This window comes from Euprymna scolopes, chromosome 39 (assembly GCF_053919585.1).
Source record: "Euprymna scolopes isolate OS-2025 chromosome 39, ASM5391958v1, whole genome shotgun sequence".
NCBI lineage: Eukaryota > Metazoa > Mollusca > Cephalopoda > Sepiida > Sepiolidae > Euprymna > Euprymna scolopes.
The window spans coordinates 68,275,663-68,292,869 of NC_136520.1; the positions used below are offsets into that span (position 1 = coordinate 68,275,663).

Sequence of the window (17,207 nt, forward strand, 5' to 3'; positions counted from 1 at the left end):
TTACATGTAGTTTTATGACCTTACCACTCAGACCTCGGATTAGTGATAAAAAAATTTAGTCATTCTCAAAAGTAAAGGGCCAGAAATGACGGATGATTTTATGTTGAATTTACATACAAAATTGATCCCCATTCTAAATTCTAAATTGATTGTTTTTATTTCTTGTCAAAATTTTCCGGGTGTCTGTAATTCTATTAAATAAATCTCAAACGTCTGTGTGTGTTCATTTGTCTGCTAAGAACTTTTGTCATCTGCTTCGTACAGGCACGAATGCAGCAGTGTTAGAAAGAGCCATCTCTCGGATAAAAAATATTAAAAAAATTGGAAACAATCATCAATTATTTTGTGTACAAATGTTTTGTTTGAAAAGGAGGGGGGTCAGATTAAAAACTTGCTTTCAACGCGGTTTGCAAACTGCGCATGCGCTAATCGTCATTATGTTCTTCAGTTTTAAAAGCTAAACATGCAACGATATAACATCTGTGTCCTCCTGGGCCCATTGATAACATGTTCACTTACTAACATGAGTTATGCACGTTCGCGTCAAGTACGTATCGATTTGTAAATTTTTTTTGCTTACAAAATATTGCTTTCGGTTTCGCTTCTGGCTAATGCCACCCAAGTTTTGCTTTTTTTTCTTCTTTTTTACGAGCGGGCAAGGCGGGGGCCTCACCACTGGATATAGTTTAAGGTCATATCCAGGATCTTCTTTCTGGTATACGTTCGCAAGATATGCGAGATGCTGCTACACTGGATATTCAACCTTTTTACAGATGGTCTAGTGAAGATATTTACTAGTGATGGGACGATTCCAATATTTTTTCTGATTCCAATACAATTACCGATTTCGATTCTTTATAAATCTCTAAATATTTAACAATAAAGTTGCTAACTTTTCCTGATGATGGTAAAAATGAACAGATATTTTCTCAAACGTAAAAATACACTTGTGGTGGGGGATAATCTATAGATTTTAGTTTTACTGGTTGTTTAAAAATCAATAAATATTTAGTATTTTAGTTTTACTACCAAGAGTGAAGATTTTAGTTTTAAACAAAATCAAATAAAAAAGACAATTAAAAGAATCATTTTTGGCATCAGAAAATAGGCACAAATTTTTCCGATTCCTATATCCCAAAAAGTTTCGATTTTTTCGATTCTGATTAATCGTCCCAACACTTATAGTTACACACTTCATTGTGTCGCATTGTGCAGTAGCCATCCCCCAACCTTACAACTGGATATTAGGTGACTTGGACTCTACTTCTGTGTGGCAGACTCTGCATTTGTTGTTACTACTGAGACCATTTATTTTCTTGAAAGCATTGGTCATCCAGCCTTAATCTTGGGCAGCCATTATTATTCCCTCCAAATTGTAGTGGAGTGATCCTCTTTTTAGCCAGTATACAAAGCCTTTTTTATGAATAGCTATGCATACATGAAGATATTTAAAGAGAAACACTTATTAAGACTAGCTTGGGTGCCCGGCATTACCTGAGTGCTTAGAGGTGTGTGTTGAGCAAAAAAAAAAAAAAAAAAGCAGGCAGGCTCAAACCCGTACTGCGAAGGAGGAAAAGAACGTGAAAAAAAAAGTGATGTTTTAACTGTTGTGTCCATCACCAAACCGGAAATGATGGAGGTTTAAATCAATGCTAGTCAATCTAAAAGACTTTCGAAAATATCACCGAAAAAAGCAACCCCTCCCTGTAGAAAAGTGTCCAGTTGAGAGTGAAGGAATTAATGTTTTTGGCCAATTTTTCGATATTTGTTGTGTGATGGGTCAAGCTTCAAAATGATACCAATCTTGTGAAAATCTGTCACCTCTGTCGAAAGATTTAGCCAAACATACAAACATACATACATACATTTAAACAGACAGGTGAGATATATATAATAGATGCCAATCATGTTTGGTCCTTTGACTTTAATAGCATTATTAGAATAAAATTCATATCTATTTACCTTTAATTTATCCCGTTCTTGGAGAAGTTCCTTGAAAGTGGATACCACCTATAAATACGAAAAAAAGAAAATAATTAAATGCAAATGTATAAACCAATGTTTGTTTGGGTGTTAAAAGAACAATCGCTGCTTCTATATTATAATAACAAAAAAATATTGAATTTCAAGTAAAATAAATGGTACCTACGTAATTGCCAAGTCTCAAGTAGTAGCATATCCAACAATTATGAAAAATGATAAGGTAGATAATTATTCATGAAAAAAAAAAAAAAAGAAAAAGACATTTGTAAAAATCCAACGATTTGGTTTCAAAATCTACCAATTTGAATTGGAAAGTTAACAGAGGGAGTAATTAAGTTATCAATTTCTCAGAAATCTTATGCCAATATGGGAAAAGGAATTTTGAAAGTTTTGAAAACAGTTTAAAAATTATTTTTTTTTAAATTCCCAAAATGTTTATTTTTGTTTTCTGAAGAAATTCTGGCAGTTACAAATTGTTTCAACTGAGTTACTTCCCTTTTACTTAACCATGTGACCCAATACATCCAACCCAGCCTGTAATTTTACCAAATTATTTTTCATGCATAATTCATTTTATAGCTAATCGTTTTTCCTAATTTTTCGATATGTCACTATTTGAGAGCTGACAGTTATGTAGGTAACATTTGTTTGACTTGAAATCCAATATTTTTTCGTTATTATAATATAGAAACACTGAACATTCAAATCAATTTCAAAAAGGGTTAAATTTTTTTAAATATAAAGACACTATTGAAATATTTCTTCCATTCCAACTTGGGTCACCAACTGCAATTATTGGTTAGATCCATCAAATAGCTAAAATATATTAACACTTAAAGATGTCAATGAGATAAAAGGGGAAAATGGTAGGAGATCATTGAATCAGAATTATAATTCTTGGTTCTTATCCAGAATTTTCTTTATATTAAAGAAAAAAAAAGAAAGAAAACTGACGAACGTGGCTGTAATAAAACATAAATATCATATTCCAAAAATCATGTAAATTGATCAAATAGTTTTATTTTTATAAAGAAAATCTTTTTTAAGCGATTAATGGGAATTTGTATATAAATCTCACAAGTTTGAATTATTGTTGACTTATTTCTCTTTATTTGTTTTTTTTTTTTTTTTTTTTAGATTGTTTTTAAGATGGTGGATAAGACAGCCGTTCTTTGGTTATTCATAAAATTTTATTTTATTTTAAAATAAAATCATTTGATCCATTACGTAATTTTTGGAATATGATATTTTTGTTTTGTCAAAATTATGTACATCAGACGGATTTTTCTTTATTTCTGTATTTTTAATATGGGTGAATTCTGGACAAGAAACTAATTTTTTTTTTTTTTTAATTTGAAAAAAGAAATGTATCTTTGTATGCTTGCTAGAGGAGGGGCATCAGAGGCTGAACAAGAGAGCCAGGGAGGCAGAGATATAAAAAGGCTGGAAACTTATATTGTTGATACATCTGAGCTGATGCACCAACTAATAGTCTCTCCCTCTTGGACAGGCTCCAATGAAGGAGTCTCTAATAGGTCCCACACTGTCTACCAAGCTCCAGCCCCTGTTCCATCACCAGTGCTTGTTTTACAAGTACTTCCACAGAGTGTATTTCAACAAACTTATACTCCCCTTTAATAAAAATACCCTTGACCCACCCAAGCTTCCACTCCTTCACTGAAGAGGTCTTTAGATGTTGGAAGATTTTAGACTCAAATAGCTTCTTTCCTTGGACCACTTGCCTTTGGAATTTCCTTCTTCCTTCGTTTCTCCAACTGTACGAATATGCAGAAATCTAAATATAATGTTAACAAACATCTTGCTACCAGGTTTCCTTATCATAGTACCTTCGTCTGTTTAGTGCAAATTCAAATAAGATTAAAAATAAATTTCAGCTCGAAAATTGAACAATGTAAGACTCTCAACTCCAAGGCTTTAAAAACTGAGGATGGAAATAATAAATAGTTATCTCCCCTAGATCAAGCGAAACTTGTTCATGAAAATCTATAGGTATAACAGCAGTTCAACAGTAGCTTTTTGTTGTTGGGTAGAGATATGGTTATGCCCAAGCCTAGGATGTCCAGACTTTATCTTCTCCGAGAAGGAGTTAGTTTATTGTTATTCACCTGAGATGCTTTTACTGTTAAGATGGCTCAGGTATTTTTTGTAAGCAACAGTAGACTTCTCCTAGTGCTTCTCAACTTAGTCGGGGAATATTTTCCCTTGGCACCAAAACTGTGACATGTTGCTGGTCTTGCACAATTCTAGGAGGTCCATCCTCTCAGGCTTTACCTTCTCTTTCACCTGATGAGCTCCTACTTTGAAATGCAGATAGGTCTACCCAGGCATTCTTTTTGCAGACCAGAGTGCTCTTTCGTTAGGGTGTTGGCTCTTCAATCCCACTTTCTCGACCCTTGTGTCACATTTGCCCACTGTGGGAGGGAGATAAACAACTAGTGCTTCTCAAAACCACACATAACTTTTTTCTTTTTTTTTTTTACATAGACATCACCACTTATCAAGGCCCAGAGGCCACTCAAGGAACCTCCTAGTTATCCATATAATATTCTGCATGTTCCTTAGTTAGTCTGTACGTTACACTTTGAAAATGGTCAAATATAATTTTTGAAGACTAAAATGCTTAAAAAATAGGCTAAATTCAAAATTTGGCCTTAAAATATGAATGAAACTAAGATTTGAAAATAATAATAAATATTCATTCAAATCGTAATCATCACTGACCGTTCTCCGTCTCAGTTGTAAAAAAAAAAACTGCTCTGTGTTTTTTCCATTCGTCCTTTTCACAGCCGTCACTGTCTTCATATGCAAATTAATGCTATATTAATAAACCCTCTATAGACGAAAATTTTTCTTTTCTCTTTGCTTCTTTGATTCGGTCACCTGACAGGATTAACAGAAGCACCATCACTTGTGTAAGTCATGTTTTGCATTACTTTTGCCACAAAAAAGTCACTCTGGCAACCCAAGATAAGAATATGAGAGTGACCTCCTTTTGATGTAACCTAGATTTCGAATATCGTTATAATAATATATGATCATCATTGTAATGGTGTGAGAAAGGAACTTGTAACTCCGATGTGCGTTGGTTCTTCAGCAAAGAAAGTCAGCAAAACATTACATAAAAAAGGGAACATTCAAAAGAAACAGGAGGAAAAAAAAGGAGTCAAGAGGTGCTGGACTGACAGAGTAAATTAAGAACTGCCTCTTACAATTTGATTATATTATTTGTATTGAACTATGTAGCACAATATTACTTTGAGTATTTATTAGTAATTATTAATTTATCTCATTTGTGTCAATTCTATATTTAAAATACAATGGACACTATTTTCATAGGAATGTTAATAAACTCATTATTTGCATGTTATTGATTTTTCTGTCTAAAAAACAAACTAATTTTTTGCGTTATCCAGAAAAATATCAGTTTTATTAAAACATATTTGGTAATTGTCTGTATTTTTGAGATGAGGGGTTTTCATTTATTGAGATTGTCGGACTGACTTCCTCATCTTGGTTGTTATAGTCACAACGTTTCGGCCGTTTTGCCCTTCGGCCTTCATCAGGTGTTTTGTATCGAACTGGGAAACCGTTGGTTAGGAGTCTCGAACCCAACCCTTTATTATTATTACGGGGGTACCGTATCGAACTCCAGCTAGGCTCTGGGACGTAGTTGCTGATTCTCTGTTTTGAATGTTACTTTTCACTGCCTTCGTTGAACTCAGCACCTTTGAGTAACTGTAAACTTTGATACAACATCTAGGACCACTCAGCCATATGTCACTAAAACAATTCTTAGTTGGTTTTTTGTTAATATTAAACCTATGTTGTTATTCAAGGTTTTCACTCTCTATCAGAGGTGTCCAAATTGCATTCAGCTCTATGCTTGGTTTGATCAGTAGGTTGTTATGTCCGAGCAAACTTAAAGAAACAGCTCACATGCTCGGACATAATAACCTACTGAGCAAACCAAGCATAGAGCTGAATGCAATTTGGACACCTCTAATACTGAAGTTTACAGTTACCCAAAGGTGCTGAGTTCAATCCTGAACGAAGGCAGTGAAAAGTAACATTCAAAACAGAGAATCAGCAACTATGTCCAAGAGCCTAGCTGGAGTCCGAACATGGTACCCCCGTAATAATAATAAAGGGTTGGATTCGAGACTCCTAACAAACGGTTCCCCAGTTCGATACAAAACACCTGATGAAGGCCGGAGGGCAAAACGGCCGAAACATTGTGACTATAACAACCAAGATGAGGAAGTCAGTCCGACAATCTCAATAAAATATATTTGTTGATTAAATATATTTCTCATTCTGTAGAATTTCCACAGATCCTGCTAGTTTTATCATTGCAAGCAGCGGCTTGTACTCGTATCAAAGTATTGGGTTCTGTCATGAGTCCCAACCTTCATGGTTGATGTTTCGATTTGACATGTCTTGCGAGGCCCAGTCGGTAGTGAAATAGCCTCCTCTTTTCCTTGAATTTTGTGGTGCCAACGTGTATTGTTCTCCTCCATGTCATTCGGTCCATCAGTTTTTTCCAACGAGGAGAGGCTAATATTGGTAAGTGTCAGGATGCGTTTTAATTGGTCCTTGTAGTGCATTTTAAGTGCTCCTCACAGTCTGGCCCAGCTGGCCAGCTCACCATATAGGATTTTCTTGGGGTGCCTGGAAGGATCCATCCTGTAGAAATGTTCTGTCTAGCTAAAGCGATGGTAGATGGTGGTGGCCTTGACTGCTCACTGTCTAGCACTTTTGTGTTGGTAGTGTAGTTCTAATACTAAGAAAGAGATAATATTATTATTATAAAACTAACGAAGATCTCTAGTTTTACAATAATAATAACTCTTCTTTGTATTAGATGCCAACTAAGGGAAGTAACTCTTGCTAAACAAATGTGGTTTCTCTCTCTTGTTTCATTCTACTTCAAATTCCTCAGAAATGAAAATGCGCCGTTCTTGGGGTAACACTTGATCTCTATATAAGATGCATAGATATTCGCGCATGTTCCATTAAAATTCCCCTTTACCTCAGAAATGTTGAGTTAGTAAAAAAGTCAAGAACATAATTTTCCTCTCCCCAATTAAATATGTTATAGTATATTTTCCTCCCCCCAATTAAATATGTTATAGTATATCTTTCTTGTGGTCTATTGGTCTTGCCGAATTCCAGGACAAAAATTCATCTGGTCTGGTGGAGTATCCAGCTCTATGTTGTTATTTGAGGTGCACTATTTTTTGTAAAAGCCAGTCTAGGTTAGCTATACTGAGGAGATCTTATTTGGGCTGCAAATGCAAAATATGATTTTGAATATTTAGTCACGGTTTACTTGTAAAGAAAATTATTCTCATGTCAGGTTATCCAGCATAATCGCGTTGACTCACTGGTTCTTGTTAGAGCACCAAAGTTAAGCAACATTAAGCCATTTGGGTAATCATTTTGAAATTCAAGGTACTTTATGTAGGCGGATGTTGACAGCTTCCTGCAAGAGCTGCTAAAACCCAACATCAACATCTGCCCTGGCGGGAATTTTTTTTTTTTTTTTTTACACGGTGGTCACCACTTATCAAGGCCCGGAAGCCACTCAGGGATAAGGGTTATTGCAAGTACAGTACATTAGTGTGGAGATTTGATGAAGTGTTTACTTAAGGGGGCGGTTCATTAGGAATTTGTTAACGTTGGACTTGAAGACATCCAAGATGTAGTCAGGTGGGAAGCAGGCAGACAGAACAGAGTTTCACAGGCGTGCAGTTCTAAGAAAGAAGCTTTGTTCATGGAATCTACGTTTTGATTTAGGCACAGATAAAGAGTAGGGGAAATTTTTCACAGTGGATTCAGCTAGACGGGTGTTTTTCGTGAAAGATTGGCGAGGGGGGACCAGAGATTGGAGTTCAGACGAGCACCTGCCATGGAAATAACGATAAAACAAGGATAGGCTCGCAACGTCTCTTCTGTGGGAGAGAGGTTGCAGGGTAGAGAAAAGGGGCATCCCCCACTAAGCCACGAAGTCTATTTTTTACTCTATCAAGGCAGGATAGACTGCAATATACATGCAACTGAGAAATGCTTGTGAATTTTATACACCCATGAAACTTTTCTGTTTGGAAGAAGTCAGTTCAACCTGCTGAGTGCTGCTTTAGTACGGTATGTACGGTCATGTCAGGTTGTTCTTATAAATAATGTACAAAGAAACCTTAGACATTCGAGAATATTGTCTAGTAGGCATTCGAGTTATTTAGCAATTATCTGCCCTTTTGTCAATCTATATATCTACAAAAGTGAAAATGTCTGTGTGTGTGTCTGTATACATTTCCCTACCAAATAATTGTCAATTTTCGATCTACAGACTCGAGATTTGAGATAAGGAGTACTGAGATTTGGGAAAATCTTTTTACTCGTTTTTTGGCCAGAAATTTTGCTGTTAAGGGGTCAAAGTACAATGATTTGACCTTTGAGAACTCTACCAAACTCCTCCGATAATTTTGGGACTAAACACTTGAAATTTTAGATATAGGTAACTTGGACATGGATCTAACTTTATAATTTTATTTGAGCTCAAAGCAATAAATTTTAAGGGGTCAGATTGGGGTCAAAGTTTAAAAAAAAATGACCTCTGAGGTCTTTACCAAATTACTCAGCCAATTTTTAGTCTAAACATTTGAAATTTTACATAAAGTGTATTCAGACATAGGACAAGCTTTTTAATCATTTTTTTGCTGAAAATTTTGCTTCCAAGGGGTCAAAATTCCAAAGATCTTACCATTGCAGTATCTAGCAAACTATTCAGCCAATTCTGGGCATGTTCCTGTTTGGCAATCTCTGGTCCCCCCCCCCTCGCCAATCCTTCATGAAAAACACCCGTCTAGCTGAATCCACTGTGAAAATTTTCCCCTACTCTTTATCTGTGCCTAAATCAAAACGTAGATTCCATGAACAAAGCTTCTTAGAACTGCACGTCTGTGGAACTCTGTTCCATCTGCCTGCTTCTCACCTGACTACAACTTGGATGTCTTCAAGTCCAACATTAACAAATTCCTAATGAACCGCCCCCTTAAGTAAACACTTCATTAAATCTCCACACTAACGTACTGTACTTGCAATAACCCTTATCCCTGAGTGGCTTCCGGGCCTTGATAAGTGGTGACCACAGTGTAAAAAAAAAAAAAAAAAAAAAATCCAGTGATGCATTTTGAAGGTACTGGCAATGGTCCTGTTGTCATAACTTGGATCGGTAGAGAGCATGAAGTGTACAACGGCACATCTCCGATCTCACTCATTGAATATTGTGTCACTTTCGGACAATGATAGAAGGCTCCTATCACGATTGGGATTTAACTGGCCAACTAGTAGATGGTCTGCAAAAAAAAAAAAAAAAAAAAAAAAAAGGAAACTGGTTTTCATCAAACAGAAATGGAACTATGTCATTTTTTCTAGGGTGACAATCTTATCGTTCCATCCTGTATCGGAGAAAAGCAAAAATAAAATGTTTTAAATACTGAAGAAAAAGGCAAAAAAATTAAATTAAAAAAAATGCTGAAGAAAAATTAAAAAAAAAATAAAAATCCTGATCTAATTTATTTTTAGAATTATAGCTTACCTCCGTGAACTTGGATTTGTACCGAATGGCTCGACGTTCATATTTTTTCACCAATGTGAAGAGATCCTGTTTGCTAAGTATATCTATACTAAAATTCCCTTCTTCGACCTCACTTTCAATGTCGGACGGCATGTGGTAATGGACTGGAGGCATTGGGGAATGAAATGACATATCACTGCCCACCGAAGTATTGACAGATGACTCTGGTGACGTGGGCACATTTAAAGAAGTTAATTTGCCCCGATCTGGAGATTGGATTTGTGATGGACCTTGGGTTGTTTGCTGCTGCTGCTGTTGGTCAAGCAAAGACAGATCTCCACCATCACAACTCTCCGATTCTTCCTAAAACAAACAAAATAAATAAGTTATAAGGCATTGTTAAAAGTTAAATGACTTATATTTATATTTACTAGCAAATCACCCAGCGTTGCCCAGTTGTGAAATACGTTTAAATATGATAATTTAATTTATGCAGATTTTATATTTATTAATATTTTATTTTGAATAACCTCAATAGCGCAACGATTAAAGAGTTTCCTTGTTTTTCACCTCCTTTTCCTCCTAGCATTACAAGTTTGAGCCTGGCTACAGCGGCTAATTTTTTTTTTTTTTTTTTTTTTTTTTTTTTGCACTTGCACGGGTACTCGCTGCTATTTTCATTTCTTTTAGGGGGTTAATTTTTTTTTGTTCGTTTCTTTGCGCTCACTCGATTGAAACTTTTTTTTTAGGACTGGGTTGCTCAAAAGCCTTACAATAAGCTGGGTACTCCAGCTAGTCTATATATATAAAAGGCAAATGCGGCGCGCGCATTTTTGTATATCTTGCAAAGGCTTTTTTCGCTGCGATTCTCGGGGGGGGGGGGGTTACTATCGCTTAGAAGTGTTTATATACCCGCTGGATAATAATATCTAGGATTTGGGAACATGCGTCGCGTCTAGATGTATTTACATCGACTTTTATAAAAATCGTGTTTGTCCTGCTTTTTAGTATAAATAAAGTGAAATTAAATTCAAACAGTGTGTTCTCAGCTTTCGTGCCGAAACGTCCAGAAAGCAATCAACTTTTGATCAATGTGGTGGAAACCTTATATCAGACAATTGCTTTCATATGGACACCCTTATTTTTTATGGGGAGCTGGTTTTGAACCCAACATCTTCGGGAAACTAAACCAAAACAAACTTGACTGCGGGATTGATATTTGACCTAATTCACTTTTTAGTTAATTCATCACGTCTTTTTTTGTTTTGTTTTTTTGCTTTCGCCTCAAGGATTCAAGTTCGAACCTCCCCCCCCAAATGTTTTTTAGTTTTTCAAACACCTGGGTATCGCTGGACCGTTCGTATTTTGTTGTTTCTTTTTTATTAAAAATTTTAACATTGTTTGTTTTTAGATTTAAACAGGGTTATTACTTCGCTTTGTAATCATTTTACCTCCCCCCAACCACACACACACGCCTCTAAAAACCTGGGCAACGCGGGTACCCCTGCTAGTGTACAATATAAAAGGCAAAATGTGCGTGTGTGTGTGTGTGTGTGTGCATTTGTTTGTTTGCCAAAAACTTTCGACACACGCGACCAATATTCACAAAATTGATATCATTTAAAAGCTCATTCTCTCGGACGACAAATATCCAAAAATATTAATTCTTTCACCATCAAATGGGCCACTTTTTTACAAAGAAGGCAACATCATCTGTTGCAGCGAGTGTGGTGACTAAACTGTTCACTTTTTTTTTTTTTTCACTTCCTTTACCTCTTAGCATTGCAGGTTCGAGCCTGCCTGCCTGCCTGCTTACTCCTTTTTTTTTTTTTACAGCATTTTGAAACATTTTTTTAGGGCTCTGTTACCTCTCCATAAACATTATTTATTGTTGATAAAAACAAAGAAATAAAAATATTTACAAATGGTTTAAGGGAGATAAGCAAGTTCTTAATTCAGTCTAGTTTACGTTTAGAAGAAAGACAGAGTTATTGAGAATTAATAACATTTCTTTGGTCAGAAAATCTTTATAATTACCAAATGTCCAGTTTTTCTTTGAGCGTGATTGTAATTGTTTTTTTATAGGATTCCTTTTGACCGAATTTGGATCAAAAATTAGAGAATTCCAGAAGCTCTCGAAAAAGAACATTTTTATATTCTATATTTAGAACTCTCCAGAAACTCTTAAAATTCTTATATTCAAATTCTCTAAGTTATGCTGTTCCATTAGGAACGTTTCTGGAACTTTCCATTCACGAAAACTATAAAAGAACTCTAATAACTGAAAAGTTGATGTTAAAGAGTCAGATTGTGTCGTTACACTGCTCCAGTTTTTCAGAATCTGACTAGATTAACTCCAGCCAACATTTCCTGGGATCCAAATTTGGTCAAAACAGTTTTAATATTATTATAAGAAATTGTAATATCTTAATATTTTTATGAGGAAAATGTCCTCCCATGAGAGGACCATAACAAAAAACCACCAAAACTGCCTTAAACAGATTAACAAGACAATTTCTTTTCTAATTCTACAAAAACGGCTTACCTGTTAGGAACAGTGAAGGTATTAAGGTACAACTTGAATGTCTAAAAATCAAAGGAATAGATCTGAAGTTAAAAAAAAAAAAAATCCAAAAGCTGAAACTACTATGAATAATAATATGAAGGTTGTTCCAAAACTAAAGCCTCCTATTTTTTTTTTTTAATCAAAAAGTTGAAGAGCTACGAAGACAGGAGTCATGCCATTAAAACGAGCGATCTTTTTTGCTCTAGAATTTAGTTTTCTACATAGTCACCATCATTCTCAATGAACTTTTGCCAGCGATGAATGATGGCTGTGCATGGGCATTTGGAGCACGCTTCGTCTTATTGCTTTTAGTTATTTAAGAAGAATGTTTTCAATATATCAGTTTATGAATTATCTGATATGGATATAAATTTGGTAGAATTTCAAATGATCCACTCTCATATGTATATGGAATGACAACGACATCTCCCTCCAAAAAAAAATAAATAAATAAAAACTGCAGAAACTAACATCATCTTCCTTGATCGAGAAATACATGTGACTGGTACAACTTGTGAATTTAATATTTTGTAGAAACTCCCTCTTTCAGAGGAAACCAGCTGAACCCACACCCGATATTGCTACCGAAAAACAAAAAGACTTACTTTAGACAACTCAAGTTGAGATCCATCATTTAGGGGTATGTCGATGAGTTGACCAACACTTGGTGAAGGAGGAGGAGGAGGATCCTGGCTGGTGCCACCATCATTGGAGTTATTATTGCTGTGGGAAGTTGTATTTTCCAGAGGAGCAGTAGCATCACCATCATTTGTCACATTTGCTTGTGGATTCTACAAGAGAGAAATTAAGGAAAATATTTTAAACAGGAATTTAGTATTACATATTACTTTTTTGGTCATGTGCTCAGGTTTGACTAATCTGACATAAGATGCTGATCAATGTTCAGCAAAGGAGCAGATGGCCTATGGCAAAAATATTGAAAAAAAAAAATATATATATATATATCAACGGGATCAGCCAGGAGCTTGCTATTGTTACAGTAGGTCGGTTTTTTGGGTTTTTTTTTTTAAATTTTATATATATATATATATATATATATATATATATATATATATAGATATATATTATTATTTTTTTTTTTTCTTGCGATTTTATTATATTTAAATGTCTTCTTCAGTATTTTCCTTGAGTCGCATTGTTACGCTTTGATAATCAGTGACACTCAACGAAAGCCGGCATGTTCCGAGCAAAACTGAGTGTCCCGTTAGTTATGTCTGGTTCAAATTCTGCACAAGTACCTATTTTTTTATTGGAATCTTGAAATAAGTAATTTTGTATATTTATTTTATTCATTTCTGCATTGTTATCCTCATCCTCATAGTTGTTGTTGATTCACCAGGTTTCAGCCAACTATTTTTCTCCCGTGGTGCAGTGGATAGAGGCATTGAATCTTTACAGTTCCAGGTGAGCATTGTCTGAAGATAGCGGTTTAAATCCTACCCAAAGCAGGCCAGAGGATTAGTTGGCCAAAACGTGGTGAGACAACAATTATGGAAGGCAGTAATTACTGACGATACAGTTAAGAGACTCAGCATTCCTATCACGTCATGGCTAATAACCTGAAGAAGGCCAGAGGAATAGTTGGCCGATACGTGATGAAACAACGACTATGAGGATGAGGATAACAGTCTACAAATAAATGAAAAAAATAGAATTTGTATTAAAACAAATATGTCCATGCATAAAATATTCTTGCCACATCTTGGCTGAAACATCTGCCACTCCTCTCCCAATCTTAGACAGGGTCCAAAAAGAGAGTCTCAACTTTAATAGGTCCCACACTATCAGCCAAGCTCTAGTCTCTGTCCCATCACCACACTGTCACATTCCTGTGCCTGTTTTACAAGTACTTTAATAGAAGGTGTTCTGATGAACTCGCAACACTTGTGCCCCTCCCCTCGACGTACATGCTCTCAACTAACCCGACAGGCAGCAAAATCCCACTCCTATACTGTTGATATCCCTAGATGTTGGAAAGCCTTCTACTACAATAGTTTCTTCCCTCGGACTACTGGACTTTGGAATTTTCCCCCTATTTCCCGTTTTCCTGACTGTATTAAACTGCAGATGTTTAAAGGGTAGATGTTAGGACGATAGAACTACATTAAGCGGAGCTAACTCCTTTTGTTCTAGGCAGAATTACCTCCCCCTTTTACCTCTGTTGTGGGAATTCTCACATGAAGACAAGAATAGGCAGGCAGGCTCAAACCTGTAATGTGAAAAAGGAAAAGGAGGTGAAAAAAGCTAACGCACTGTCTTGGCTATAGTGACTTATGACGTACAGTCAATTTTCTATTATTATATTGTACCCAATATATATATATATATATATATTGGGTACTTATGCAGTATATATCCAATATATATATATATATATATATATTGGGTACTTATGCAGTATATATCCAATATATATATATATATATATTGGGTACAATATAATAATAGACAATTGACTCTATAATAAAAAATATGAAATCGTCATAAATTAAAATATCATATTTAAATGTATTTATTAACCGGACAACGCCAGGCGGATTGCTAGATTTTTAATGTGTGTGTCTAAGGCAGCGGTTCTCAACCGGGGGCGAATCGCCCCCTAGTGGGCGAAAATCAAATTTTGGGGGCGATTTTCAATCAATTTTATCTGCTTGAGTAATATTAAACCTGACATTGAATTTTTAGCGAAACATCACCAATCTCAGGGCTCACACTAGTTAGACTCTCTACATTTCTTGTAAATTTGCAATAAAATTATTTTTAATTAATTTGTTTTCCATTTGCATGTACAAAATGTTTCTAGTGTTGGTTAGTCATAATTACAATATTTGTTATTATTTATTCTTGGAGGCGATTATGAATTAACTTAAGTCAAAAATAGCTTTTGGGGGTGATAGTCGGGAAAAGGTTGAGATGTATGTACATTCACCTAACAATTTAATGGAACAAAACATACCGTAAAAATTGAGTATAACTTAAAAATCTTATCTACAAAATAACACGGCCCGTATCCTGCATAAGTACCAAAACCACACACACTCATTCCATTATGTGAATTTACAAAAACAAAAACACAAAAAACAGCGTTAATCAAGTTTTCATTATTATAATTGTAAAATACTTTATTTGCATTAAATTCGTTTTCATTTAAAAATAAAGTTTAATTATATAATATTTATTTGTTTATTAAAAGCTCAAAAAATTATATTGAGAAATAGAATATTGTTTTATGACCAAAAATTATAAGGGGGTCTACCAAGAAAAAAAAGAAGGGAAAAGGGGTCCATGGGTCAAAAAAGGTTGAGAACCGCTGGTCTAAGGTAATAACATAGTACAAAACGAAAGTATATTCCTATAGAAATAACTAGCGGGGGAGGGGGACCTGACCTTGCCGGGTCATAAAATACGTTTAAAATATTTTAATTCATGCAGATTTTATATTTATTATTTACAGACCCAATTCTCTATTGGATATTATATTGTAATTAATATAAAGTATTGATTTAAAAAGTTTTAAAATAAATAACTTGGCTGCCATAAGCTAGAATCGAAACCAAAACATTTAGCACTCCAGCCACGTTCCCACCCATTTGAGCTAACCTAACAGATACGCAAGTTTTAAAATTAAACCACTTTTAGCTATGATTAGTTTTACACATGCACAAACTAATAAAAATTTGTCAGCAAGTTGAAATGAACATTTTGCATTTCAATTTGCCGAAATATTTCCGTACATTTTATTCATCCATCCAAACAAAGATTTTACTTGTTATAAACCATTCTTGGTGTATGATTACTATTTCCTGTTAATTTAAGTGTTATATGAAGAGTTTATCAGTTAAATATTTACAGACAGACAGACATACATACATCTGCTTTATTTATATAGATAAATCAATAGTCAAATGTGCAACAGATGTATATGCAAAGAAAGTAGTAAGCCGACAAATCTATTGTAAGTTCTTCTAATGCATCCAATTGTTTATTTGAGCATGCATTTCCATCAGGATATGAATACAAATGGTGGCCACACTGACCAACGTTGAGGCCACCATCGCTCCCACTGGGAAGACACGTCCACAGAATGGATCTATCCAGGCTCCCCAAGAAAATGCTCTATGGCGAGCTTGCCAATAGAAGTAAACCATGAGGAGCTAAAATAATGCAATATGAAGACAAGCTGACCGTAACTCATGGGCACAAATTGCCAGGAACCAGAATATGGAGGAGAGAAAACATCATAGCATTGCAGATTTTGAGAAGAAGCAGAGGGAAAATGACGAGGCAAGGACGAAGGAGAAGAAGAAAGCAAAGTGAACAACCTCGTCCTACCCATATGTTTCCATGTGAACACTGTCCACAGCTCCTCCATCATAGACTAGGCCTTCGATATTAATAAAGAAGAGACAAATAACAGAACTCGATACTCTGACACAAGCGGGAGTCAATGAAAATGATGAATGCAAATTCTTTCTATAAAATAACCATCTGTAATTTCGGATTTCTCTGGCATGTTTGGTTATGAACTGAAGCACTGGCCTTCGCAGAGTCATAGATTATAATGGTATTTTTGATATATATATATACTATGTAAACGCATCAAGGAGATTTATCACTGATGTACTGGCTTCTCCGCTAATGTTGGCTGGAACCTCTTTCCCACAGAAGAGATGTCACAAGCCTGTCTTTGCTTTATCGTTATTTTCATGGCAAGTGCTCATCTGAGCTCCAATTTATGGTCCCCCCCCCTTGTCTGACTTTCACGAAAATCACTCGTCTAACTGAAACCACTATCAATAATTTCCCCCACTCTGTATCTGTGCCTAAACCTAAACATAGATTCCATGAACAAAGCTTCTTTCTTAGAACTGCACACCTGTCGAACTCTGTTCCGTTTTCCTGCTTTCCAACTGACTACAATATGGTTGTCTTCAAGTCCAATGTGAACAAATTCTTGATGAGCCATCCCCTTAAGTAATCCAATTTATCAACTTTCCACTACTATCGATGACTGACATGTTCCCCTTGACCATTGTACAC

General features: G+C 35.4%; 1 protein-coding gene across 5 annotated transcripts in view; it reads right to left on the minus strand.

Annotated features, from left to right (window-relative positions):
* LOC145263827 (uncharacterized) overlaps window positions 1–17,207 on the minus strand; it is a 242,305-nt gene that overhangs the window by 167,846 nt on the left and 57,252 nt on the right. For all 5 annotated transcript variants that reach the window (XR_013864604.1, XR_013864602.1, XR_013864603.1 and 2 more), the window contains exons 2-4: window positions 12,752–12,937; window positions 9,602–9,943; window positions 1,963–2,010 (exon numbers count right to left, since the gene is read on the minus strand). Coding sequence is in view for 2 of the 5 variants with exons in the window: in XM_080120894.1 (XP_079977020.1) it covers window positions 1,963–2,010; window positions 9,602–9,943; window positions 12,752–12,937 (576 nt within the window). In the remaining 3 variants the exon portion in view is untranslated. The remainder of the gene's footprint in view (window positions 1–1,962; window positions 2,011–9,601; window positions 9,944–12,751; window positions 12,938–17,207) is intronic.